General features: G+C 37.2%; 1 protein-coding gene across 1 annotated transcript; it reads left to right on the plus strand.

The window, feature by feature from the left end:
- The first annotated feature begins 388 nt into the window (after positions 1–388).
- LOC139131658 (monocarboxylate transporter 12-like) lies at positions 389–10100 on the plus strand. The gene is made up of 3 exons (XM_070697813.1): positions 389–796; positions 6883–7026; positions 8872–10100. The coding sequence occupies exons 1-3, from the start codon at positions 598–600 to the stop codon at positions 9939–9941; spliced, it is 1413 nt and encodes a 470-aa protein (XP_070553914.1). The 5' UTR covers positions 389–597; the 3' UTR covers positions 9942–10100.
- Positions 10101–13176: the final 3076 nt, after the last annotated feature.

Consider the following 13176-nt stretch of genomic DNA (forward strand, 5'->3'; position numbering starts at 1 on the left):
ACTTTAAACCATTCTCTCTCTGAAATCATAGAATAAAAAAAGTCAGGGGTCACTGTGCAAAATTGGGTTGTAGAGAAACAAATTATCAAATAATTACCGATGTTTAATGATCAAAATGGCCGCCATCCCCGTGTTAACTCTACGTAGGATTTTTTTCGTTTTTCTCAAAGTAAGTTGGTGAAAACTTTTTACTCCATGGTGCCAAACAAGTGGTGGACCAAAAAAGTATTGCAAAAGTGTGATAGCTCGAATATTTGTCCTTGAGCGCATACTACCTTTAATACGCTTACGTGACGTCGGTGAGACATTAAACATGAAGGAACCTTCATAGCTGCCATACATTGACGAGTGACTTTTGAGCGAAGCGTCTCGGGCATTACGATCGTCCTTGTTTTCTATGTTCTTTTGCTATTTATATTGCGGCATAGCCGTCACTGTCAGATTTAAATTTGGTGTCACTCAGAGTATCAACACGTACGATTGATTTGCTTGCAGATAAGCAACGTGAAACTGTTGCTTGCCAGCTGTTTGGACCAAACGGGAGAAACTTCTTCGCTTTCAGTTCACAGGTTTGTGCCTATCGCCGTTGAAACAACAATGGCAAAGTGTCAACCATGTGACAGCGGCGAATGGCGCTGGTTGATTTTGGCCAGCACTTTCTACATTCAGTTCGTGTGCGCCGGTATAATGAGCACCAATGGTATCTTCATGGTGGAATTTCTTAGGTACTTTGACGAGGGCGCAACAGCCATCTCAAGGATGTTCACGTTGCAGTTTCTGGTCGGAGCAATCATATGTAAGTTAAGTCTACATGGTATAGTGACGAGTTAGAGCCTGCATTATTTGACTGATTGGAAGAACATGTGTATTTGTCTGTTCCCCCTATCCGCAAGTGTTGAATTATCAACCATTACTCTTGAAAATGCAAACACACTGTGTACATATATGCGTATATCTGTGTCGACAAATACGTCTGCAAATACGTCTGCAAAGTTGACCCTATGAATTCAAGCCAATTCACAATTTGATGAATGCCCTCCAGTGTAACTGCACCCCACTGTACAGCAAAAGTTTCAGTTTATCACAGCAGCCGTTAAATTCGTCATAGGCGTGTTTCTGGTGAACACAAGAAATAATGGCATAGCCTGCAATCGGTTCAATCTATACTTATGGTCGAACGTACGTGTCTTCCATAATCCTTATCGTAGGCGTTCCTCAAGGCGCCGATCGATCGATACAATTGTCCTCATAAAAGCACAAAAGCTGTATCTCTTAATGTGTGGGCTAATAAATTTACCATGCTTTCTTGTTATTCTGCTCTCAAGATCATGTCTTAGTGCCTTGTCTTCGACTGTCAACTCTCTCTCTCTCTCTCTCTCTCTCTCTCTCTCTCTCTCTCTCTCTCTCTCTCTCTCTCTCTCTCTCTCTCTCTCTCGTCAACGTCGTTAACAGCTGAATTTTAATCTCGACATCGCACGAAACTCTTGTACTAGAGATAAAACGTTAATGCACAAGACATCGAGGTTGCATTGGCAAAGTTAACGATGCGACTCAGGTTCAAAGGTCAATTTTAGCATTTTTTTTAAATTTCAAATTTCGAACCCCTGACCCGTTGCCTTTCTTTTGGCGAAAAGTGTTGGGTCACATCGTACCGGGAAATTCCTGAAATATTACTTAAATGGCAAACTATCAGCTACACCGCGTGATATTTCCCGTGGATTACCGATCACGCTATACCTTTGATAAACACGCAGCTGCGCAGAGATTATATATATACTTAGCGGTTAGTGCGCATGCGTTATCTTCAACGCTATGCTCAGCGTTCTCAACCCGGCAGGTGTTAAATATAACCCAAAAATTAAATTATGTCAAAGTATACGTGGATTGCGAGAGTTCACAAATAATTCTTGTATTGTCTGAACTTGGCCATAACCCGCAGACTCCGCAGCTGCTAGCTGGGCCTCAACACTAAACATAAAACAAACCCGGCTCAACTTCTCAGTAGAAGTGCGGAAACTAGCAATTTTTGCTGAAGTGTTGACACACGTGGGCATATGTCGCAGCGATGTCTGTCTGTCTTTGTGTCTGTCTCTGTGTCTGTCTGTCTGTCTGTCTGTCTGTCTGTCTGTCTGTCTGTCTGTCTGTCTGTCTGTGTACTCATATCTCAAAAACGGCTCATCAGATCAGAATCAAATCTGGTACATAGATTCAGTTTGCAAATGGCAAGAACTGATTAGTTTTTGGTGGGTGTGGCTTGCTTACTCTTTGCTCATTTGCATAATTAATGATTTTAGAAAAACTGATATATATTGACAACGACTGCACACAATTTGATGAGATTCGCAACAAATGTTGATCACACCAAGATATATCAGCTTTGAAAGATATTAAGGGGTGTCGTAAAAGATAATTACTAATTTGCATGTTTAATGAAATTTCCTAGTTAGGAGTATATATCTGAATTTACTCGATCAAAATTGACAAAACTTGGTATGCATATTAAAGATTCTATGGTTTAACCTTATTGAAAGTCATTAAGCATTTTTAATGCATCCAAATCCTAATTTGCATATTTAATGAATCTTTGAAATTAAGGATATACATTTGAAGTTACATGACCAAAATTGATGAAACTTGCCATGTACATTAAAGATACTATGATAGAACATTATAAAATGTCATTCAGCATTTTTACATTAGCCAATTCCTAATTTGTATATTTTATGAACTTTCCTAATTAGGGGTATTTATCTGAATTGACGGGACCCAAGTTGATGAAACTGGCTATGTACATTAAAGATACTGTGATAGAACATTATTGAAAGTCACTAAGCATTTGAACTTTAGCCAATTCCTTATTTTCATATTTAATGAACTTTCATAATCAGGGATATTTATCTGTATTGACTAGACCAAAGTTGACAAAATTTGCTATGTACATTAAAGATGATTTGATACGACATTATTGAAGTCATTAAGCGTTTTTACTTCATCCAGCTCCTAATTTGCATATTTAATGAATTTTTGAAATTAGGGATATATATTTGAATTTACATGACCGAAATTGATGAAACTTGCTATGTACATTAAAGATACTATTATGTAGGCTAACATTATTGAAAGGCATTAAGCATTTTTGCTTCAGCCAATTCCTAATATGTGTATTTAATTAACTTTCCTAATTAGGGATATATACTAGGATTTATTTGATCAAAGTTGGCATAATATGCTATGTACATTGATGATTATACCAGGTTATACCAATATTGGAAGTCATTTCGCACTTAAGTTTTCATGTCAGCTAATTTATAGTTTGCATATGTAATGAGCTTTCAAAGTTTGGAATATATAGTTTGAAGGACTTGAACAAAGGCAATTACACTTGCTATATAACTTGAAGTGGTGATACAATGATAGCAGTCAAAGAAATTAATTATTTTTATTTCAGCTGATTACATATTTGAATACTTAATGACCTAAAGAGTTAATCTGTGGTGAATATTGTTCATTATGTTGATCATAATACTTTCAATGAAGTTGCAAACATGTGGCAAAGGTTCAAATTTACACATAACTGCAATATATAATGAAACACGTGAGCATTTACAGTTCATATCTGGTTGCTATATGAGGCTGATTTCACGCAAGGCAAACACATACTCAGAAAATGTTAGCAAGGATTTTGTATTCATGCTTTGCGGAACTTCAATAAGTATTTGAAAGGTACGTGTTCACTGCATACGACGGCCCATCAATGACTGACCAGACAACGATCGGTCCCGTCGATCAGCATTAGATGACTTCGCCTTTCTTTTCTTTTTAGCTGGTTATATTATACAGTGGTGAGATTAGCGGTGCATAGAATTTCTACTTGCGATGAATAAAGAATTGGTGACAAAATATCGTCAGTCATCAAAAGTTTGATTAAAAGAAAAGACCTCCGAAACAATTATGTGTGCGCTGGTATTGGGCATGTCGAGTGACTCCACTGTAGACTATAGTCAATACTCTGTCTCTCGGAACACGCTGTCGATGACAGTCTGCACTGTTCTACGCTACGGCGTGAGTATTAGTTTGATAAAATCGGTACACGATCACATATGAATAAAGTTTGAAAAAAATAACACGAGTCAATCTCTCCCGTCGTAACGAAGGGCGACAAATTTGCAGCGCGGTGCAAAAGCTAAGAAAATACATGTTTTCATCAGACATTTTATGTTGTCAAGAGTTACATGTATTCGTGTCATTTTGAAGTTGGAAAACTAGCAACTGATCGACGTCCCGTTCGCACAGATGTCGGCGCTATAATGAACTTGATAATCACTTAAAGAACATGCATAAATTGCCGATCGCGAGATAGGAAGCAGACAACTTGAGTCAAGAACAAGTGAATGCCCGACGCGATCGCGCGACGACAGCACACAGGTCTCGATCAGATAGACTTTTTTACACAAGTTTCGACATCTTGATCTTGACCGTGAACTCTGGTAACCAGATTGTAACCGTTGAGACAACAGTATACAGTTAATATGCTGGTTAAATGTTCGAAAAATGGATTAAATCGCTAATTACCCTTCTGTGTTTGTTGTGTAAATACCACCCACTGCCGGCACTAAGCATTTGCCAGTTCAGTGTATAATTTCTTTCTATTTTCACACGATCTGCGATCCCAAACATGTTCTAAATTCCCAAAACTGACGCTAAGTATTTCAACTTAGTCTTGGTGTAATAAAATTCTCAGAAGATAGTGCGCGAGTCGGACTTCTTGGCCACAATACGTGACGCATAGGTCGTTGACAAAAATCGTCGATTTTCTCAGTTCCGATTTTGGCAGTGCGTACATTATAAGTCAGCGGCGCCCGGACAGATCACTCTGATTTTTCGTCTGTGGACAGTGAATGAACATATCTGAAAGACCGTGTCTCAGATTTCCGATAAAAGGCCTGAAAGTGAAGATATCCTGACAAACGTGAACAAAGGCCGATAATTTATGATCACCAAGGCCAATTGGAGATTTGTACTTACACTTTTTTGAGTAAAAAACTTAAAAACACGTGTTTTTGAGTAAAACTACCTGTTTTTGGAAAACCACAGTGGATAGAGGGACTGTGGGAAAACAAATTTTCTGAACTCTTCGGTGACCGAGCAGATAAAAAAAGTACCACAAGTCGGGTGTGTGACCACTTCTTCTATGTGAAAATTAGGATTGAAAATACGTGCCAATCAACCTGAGTCGCATCCTTAAGAGACTAAACCTATATTACAGAGGGGGGGGGGGGGGGGCGGAGCGAAAAATAGTGACCCTTCAAAAGTATTTGCAAGAACAAGAGTTACCCTCCCCAAATTTTATGTGCAAAAAACAGTAACCCCGTATCAATACTTTCTTATTTGATAAGTTTTTCATTTGACCTTTCAACTTTTAATGAAAACTTATTAACCTTTACAAATAATCACATTTATGTGAGGCTTCAAGTAATTTAATGTTAAAGAGATCACAAATCACAATAAATAATTTTGTCAACTACAATTGGCTATTCAAAATCAAAAGGGATAAAAGCTGTAATGTTTACCTTCATTAATACAGCACTTATTTTTTGTCAAGTAACTTGTTGCAGGATAAACATCAATATTTAACAACACATACATATTAATGCGCATATAAAGCAAGTTTGATATTGGGAAAATATTTAATAGTTACCCCTAGACTAACATGAGAAGTGAATTAACTTTTTGGGTGAAATTCCAATATCATATTTGTTGTTTACATCTGCTTTTTCAGACACCCCATTCTCATTATGTACATTTATATCAGTTGTAAAACATAAAAGTACAGATTTAGCTAGTTTTGTATTGGAAAACAAATATTCATAGTTTCCTCATAGACTCCCATGTATAGTGAATCAACATTTCGGTGAAATTCCAAAATTAAAGTTTCTTTCTTGTACATGCACTTGTAACCACCCTAGTCTAATTAGGTACATTAATATTAATTATCAAGCATCTCTAAGTACACAGGTTTAGCCAGGTTTGTATTTGGAAAAAATTATTCATAGTTTCCTCATAGACTCCTATAGTGAATCAACATTTTTGATCGAATCCAAAAATCAAATTTCTTGTACACACATGTACTTTTTATCTGCCACTTCAAGCAGATTACATTTACATAAATTGTAAAACATGTGTAAATGCACATAAATAGCTTGTTATGTAGGGGAAATTGTTAGTAGTCTGTACAAAAGATTCAAATGTATAATGATTTGATATTTTTGGTTAAGTACTGTATCGGCCACATTTTGCCTTCTTATAGTTGCGATAGCTGCACAAAAAATTATGACCCTCCCCAAAGGCATGCGTGAAATTTCATGACCCTTAAAAAATGCTAACACGAAACATGGCGAACCATGTGCACCCAAAAACACTAGCCCAACCCCCTGTGATTTCTGTCCAGTCCCTAATACTTTGAACTTATAGATAGAAGAATACAGTGCAAGATGCGAGGTACATGACTATTTAACAAAGAATCTTTATTAGCATAAAATGTTGATAACGAAACTATGCTTAAATTAATTTGCATAAATCAATCTTAATCACCTCGCATCTAGCATCAAGAGGAATACGACAGTGTATTTGTCTTGTGGTTCACAGATTATCCATATATCATAAAAAAATAAACAGCAAAAAATGAAGAATGAACGCCATCTACTTATTTTCAGGACATGGGATGTTGGTTGAGGGACCGCTCAGACTCCGCCAAATCCGTAACAATTAAGTCGGACGTTGACATTTCATGACATTCTGCTTTCTAGTTCGTATGAAGCCCCGACGTCTGCATATTAAGCATCTTAAAACGCTGTGTTCTTTCGTTTTTTGTTTGACTTCTAGCACCAATAGTGGGTTATCTTACTTCAGTATATGGTGCTCGAAAGGTTGTTGCAGCTGGCGCCATCCTGCACACGGTTGCTATGGTCACGACGGCGTTTTCAGACAGCTTACTCCATTTAACTGTGACGTTTGCAATTGTACCGTGTAAGTATAGACGACAGCACGATTTGCAGAACACCTGTCACGGTTGTAATGACTGTCACAACTGATATATTTTACTCTGTCAGATCATTTGTACAAAATCATCTTTATCACTCCAGCAAATCTAATGAGACAACGGCAAAGGTATACATATGAACAGCAAGGCCAAGGAGGATTTTTAAAGATAATTACTGTAGTATAAGAGGACCAAACACTGATTTAGTCCCTGACTTACGATAAAGGGATTCAGCCGTGCAAGAAGTCAATTTATGCCTTGCTTAAGAAAACGCTTTGCTATGACCAGTGAAGTTTGACTTCAATTGCCCAGGCAACAAATTCCTCTGCACCTGCACGGCTACACAGGAGCGTGGTAAGCTATATCATAGGACCGCTGAGCCTAAGAAGATAGTGGTTTAGGAACCATAAAATACTATGGATTAACACAGTCGAGTAATTTGTTCAGAGATTGTTGCAACCATATTGGTTCGGTTACGCTACCTGTAGCTGTCTTCCTGTGTGATGTTTGTCTATGACGTCCCTCAAGGCGCCGATCGATCGATACAATTGTCCTCATAAAAGCACAATAGCTGTATCTCTTAATGTATGGTCTAATAAATTTACCATACTTTCTTGTTATTCTGTTCTCAATATCATACTATGTGTACTGAGCTCTGAAGGTCTACCGAACAGCAAACACAATATCCTCTACATGCGAGCTGTACTGAAAATAATGAAAAACTTCTCTCAATCGTTATCTACAATGGCAAGACTTCATTTAACATGAGTGCCACTGTCATTTTCCTTTTGCTGTGATATCCTCGGATAACTACTATCATATTTCCCGTAAATAACTCAAGATTTCATTTGTTGACTGGCAATGTGCCGTGAAAACAACTGAGATCCCGATACCTGTTTCCGAGGCCTATTCCTATAGCTCAATACTATTAATATTGGAGATGAGCCTTCGTTCACCAATTCTTTAGTTTCTGCTGAATATTTCGTTTTGTGGTTGTTTACAACCTTTGTCGTCGGCATGGATGTGTTTTATTACCCTTTACCGATTTTATTCTGTTACTTAGTTATTGTAACGGCTTCAGTGATTTAGAGACAGACGGACGACAAATCAAACAAACGGTTTAGCGTTCTGAAAACATGGGGCTAGACAAACCGTGCCAAAAATACATTTGGAAAAGCAACACTGATCAATGTGCACACGAACGACTCATGTCTTTATTCCAACTTTGAAAGAAATTGATCAAGGCATGTCTGAATTAATAAGGCTTTATACTATACAAAACATTTCTAACAATTTGGAAAATGGCTGTCTTGCGGCCATATTTTGATCGTGTCGAAATACAAATTTACGTGCAAAGAAAATTGCCCTGAAATCTACAGTTTTCACTTCTGGTTATGGAGCAACCATTTTGCAATGATATTTTTCATATCAAGTGCCATCATCGAGACATTCAAGAACCAATTTGTTTTGAACTTCGTCCAAGGATTTAACACTATGCCATGCATATGAATGTTGACTCTTTCATTCTCTTTTGTTTCATTTTTCTAATGTTCAGTACATAACACAGCAATGCCTGAATTAATTTATTTCAAAATTGGTGCAGGGACTTTACCTTGCATGTATTTCATACACACACTTGAGGATTTATTTTGTTTGACATACCTGAGTATAGCAAGGTATGTTGAGGATAATACACTGTGACTTCACATATTTCAATCACTGCGTATTGTTGACTTTCGTCCAGTTACATTTAGCAAAGTTGCAACTTTAACATTCGGGGACTATGTCATTGAGAATGACTTGTTAATATGACTTTTCTATTCGCTTTCCAGCAATCTCTACTCTGATGATATATTTACCTCCGATGTCAGTCATAGCCGAGCATTTCACGGATCGCTACGCACTAGCCAACGGAATTGCTTGGGTAGGGGGAGGTGTTGGAACTTTAGCCTTTCCGCCAATGGTGGAAGCACTCATACAAGTTTACGGATGGCACGGTTCGTTTCTTATAATTGCTGGCCTATTTGCCAACACCTTTGCATGTGCAATGACGATGAAACCCGCGTCTGCAACGTCACCGAGTGGCAGCGAAGTATCATCGGATTTAGCTTTAAACGAAACGCCCGGTTCTGAAAATGCGATGACAGACGACCAGTGTGACACGAAAAGAACCCCGAATAGAGAAGGATACGCACCTATTGGAGTCAGTGAAAAGAAACCTAGAGCTAGTCCAATAGCTGTCGATGATCAGCAAATGACAAGGACAGAACAATTTGATACGAAAAGAACCGGAAATCGAGAAGGATACGCACCTATTGGAGACAGTGAAACGAAACCCACAGCTACTAGTCTAGCAGCTGTCCATGATCAGCAAGTGACAAATAAAACCGGCAGAGGAAACATTTGCTTGGTCATTTCTAGAATGTGGGGTCTTTACATTCTCCCTCGATATCCACGTGTCACAATCCTCGTCGTTTGCATGGCAGGCTTCGGCATCGCGATGCTGGCATACTTGGTGTGGATAGTCGTACGGGCAGTCGACATCGGGATTCCTGGCATGAAGGCCGCCATGTTAATGACGATTTTCGGAATACATTCAGTGATTGGTCGAATAGGTCATGGTTGGTTTGTTGACTTCCAGTTGATTACTCCAATGTCTTTATTGGCGTTGGTGTTGAATTTGAGTCTGATTTGCGCATCGATATATACCTTCACCACGAACTATGTCATTATGGCCATCGCTTGTGCCGGTTTGGGACTGTCACAGGGAGCTGTACTACCTATGTTTGTAGTTTGTGCTAAAGAAGTAGTGCTGATTGAAGACCTCCCGAATGTTATTGGACTGATCTTTTGTGTTCAAGGTGTCTTTGGTGGGATTTTCATGACACTAGCAGGCAAGTGACAACATAGTATCCCGTTTCTTTAAAGGATTGATTCTATTTGGTAGCCTTGTAGGACTGTATAATAGAAACTCTTCGCGCAGTGAAAAGCAACGATAAGATTAATTGGCTTTTAATTCATCATTTATCTATTAACTTAAATTTGATACACTGTGTCGATATCTATGACCAATTCCTGTTTCCAGGTTTACACTATTAAGCTAAGTGTTGAAGAGTGCCGCAACAGCTTACTTTATACAACTTTCTCCTGCTGGCCGACACATTTTATCGAATGTATATATCCTCCACATTTTATCGAATGTGTATATGCACTTGAATATGCACTCTAATGTTTGTATTTTTCAGGTGAGCTCTACGACATCACAGACGAATCTCGTACTCCGTTTTACATGATAATCGTGTCGTCCGTCGTCGCCAGTGCGGTTAGTACGGTTACCGTGTGTGTGGACTGGTGCAGTAGAAGCCGCCGTGCCAAGACGACGTCATGGAAGAGAACAGTATGAAAGTTTTGCGTCTACATAGCCTGAGTGTGTGTAACACGGCAAAAACAGAGTCACGTTGTAATATTCATTTTGGTGGCGATATTGGCTGCATTGTTCACCTGATTGATGTGTTTTATCGACGACAGTTTTTTTGTGGACGTGGTTTTAGAAAAAATTAAATAACATTGCTAAGAAACAATAATAGTAAGAAAGTACTAATGCTTTACAAAGTGCAACGAAACGGGTACAATTATCTAGTGTGTAATTGAAATCTTTCTGATTTCAACATTGTCAATTTTACCGATATAAGCTTAGACTCCAAATTCAACGTGAGAGGCTGATTTAACGGGTGCATGAACTTCGGACCTTTATTTCGAAGGTATGTAAACCTTTTCCGAATGGATTTGTCAATCGAAAAGCTGAACCCGCACACATTTAAATATACTTACAGGTGGCACCATGGCTATTGTTTTAACACTGTGATCGTTGATACCGCAATACCGCATTTTCGCTCTAAATATTAAACATTAAACCGATTAAGATAGAAGTTATGCGTGTCCGTTGAGTAAAACACGATTGGAACTAATTTCAGATAATCAGATCTTCATATTTTTTCAAATTTCTCAAAACTTTCAGGTGCCATGTAGCTGAATGTTGCAATTACACATAAAAAAACAAGTGTGTAACTGAAAAAGAAAAGCAGATGAGTTCACATTTGCAGATTAAAACGACCTTACTTCACCACCCAATTATCAAAAATTAGTTCCAATCGTGTTGTAAGTTTATGAGAACACCATACTGCATGTTTTGTATTGTCTCTGCATTAACCCATATCTACAACTGCATGAAACAAAAGTAGCAATCGAGACTCGAACCATATACCTACACAAAAATAACTCTAATGAAGGCATTTAATTAAACATACTTACAGCTTTATTATAACTTTATTATGTGAAGCATTTTCCAATTACGCTTGAGTGAATTCAGTACATATAAGGCCGCTAAAGGTATTTTCAAGGGCATTCACCTCTATTTGCAAGTCTTTATTCATATTTGACAATACCTGTTGTGTAGTGTTCTAGGCATGTATCGTATCAATTAAGACAAACATTTTGACATTTAATTCTTTTCTTCATGTTTACCAGTATATTGAGAATGGTCAAATGAAATTTGTCGTGTGATCTTAGGCATATTCCATAACACTTTACTCTTTAAAAATTAATAAAAATTCGTTCATAAGAGCCTGTGTATTTTTTATAAATATTTATTTAGAGCGTGTATGGGAAATGTGAACATTTAATCACTTTCTGATCTGTGTAGGATTTGCTATATAAATTTCGCGATTCTTTATAATGTATTTCCCTATTTATAAATTGTCTCTCATTTTAAGATATTTTTTCATGGCATATATTGATCTTTTTGATATTGATATGAACTGGTATTATTTAAGATCATATAGTCATTTTCTAAATGTTACTAGTATTCATCAAAAACATAGTTGTCATTTGTATTTCTGCTCCTCTACTTTCCATTCCAAATTTTGTATTTTTTAGTATATCTTAATTGGTACATACTCTGTAAATACCACTTATTTGTTCCTTATCGTCACTTGAAAGCAGTAGCATTATTTGTTTTGCTTTAGTTCCATTGTTAAATCCACTGTCATTACTGTATTACTAATTCACATTACCTTGATACGTACAGTGCGGGCGCTGTTCTGCAGTACTCTTAGATCGATCAAGTCATGCTGTTAATATAGCGCGACTAGAGTTGCCTTGTCGTCATTAAAGTCATTATGCGTACTGAGGAATACTAACCCCTTACTTGTATGTAGCATTTTACCCAATTCGTAATTTACACTTTTGTTTATCGGTAAAAAATAAGGTTAGCCTATAAAGATACCTATTCAGAGATACCGTGCTAAGACAAAATCGAATTTTGGAGCAGTTTGAATGTAAATGAAGTTATGTGAATCAATGAAATAATGAAATTTGCCCATATTTCGACTGTCATTCTGTGATTTTAGGGTGGAAAAATGGTTGGCCGAATAATGTAACGGACTCTTTTAGTATGTCGTTTGTTTGATCCTCCTTAAATGTATGATGGAGAAATATATGTATAGTCATTTATCGGCAAATTAAAGGGAAAGGTGAAGTGGTATGACGGCTGCATCGGATTTATGTAATTAAGAAATCTTACACAATATGATATATAAAAGTACATAGCCTACAGTACAAATGCGATAAATAATCACACTGCATGCACAAAACTGTTTATTTACTCAGTACATTATTTACAAATCTTTTATCAGCTACAATTTTGCCCCCATTACCGACTTTTACATTAATGCAAATTATTCACATTTGACTTTAGTTTGTCATTCTGGGACCTTCTCAAAATACGGTGTTAAAGTATAATTCTATTGCTCTTTGTTGTAGGTCAAATGGAGCTATTCCTAAGTGTAATACAGAGAAAAGTGACGCACCATGGCAGCCATATTGGATTTGTGCAATTAAGGAATATTTATAAGGCGATAAAACTTATTCAAAACATTGCCGAGACAAAAAGTAAAGACAAGTAAAAATACACAGTGAAAAAAGTAATTCTATACTTCTCAATGGTAGGTTAAAAATAGTCATTCTTTAGGGAAATACAAAGAAAAGTGTGGTGTTGTGGCAGCCATATCGGATTTACGCAAATGAGGAACATTTCTGTGATATGTTTAGCTAATTATATTAACTAGAAACCTTCTATC

This window comes from Ptychodera flava, chromosome 4 (assembly GCF_041260155.1).
Source record: "Ptychodera flava strain L36383 chromosome 4, AS_Pfla_20210202, whole genome shotgun sequence".
In the NCBI taxonomy this organism is placed as follows: domain Eukaryota; kingdom Metazoa; phylum Hemichordata; class Enteropneusta; family Ptychoderidae; genus Ptychodera; species Ptychodera flava.

Excerpts from the sequence above, each read along its gene's own strand:
- LOC139131658 (XM_070697813.1), top strand. The coding sequence starts at position 598 with ATGGCAAAGTGTCAACCATGTGACAGCGGCGAATGGCGCTGGTTGATT. Across the intron at positions 797-6,882 it reads TCTGGTCGGAGCAATCATAT|CACCAATAGTGGGTTATCTT; the intron begins GTAAGTTAAGTC and ends TTTGACTTCTAG. Across the intron at positions 7,027-8,871 it reads GACGTTTGCAATTGTACCGT|CAATCTCTACTCTGATGATA; the intron begins GTAAGTATAGAC and ends TTCGCTTTCCAG.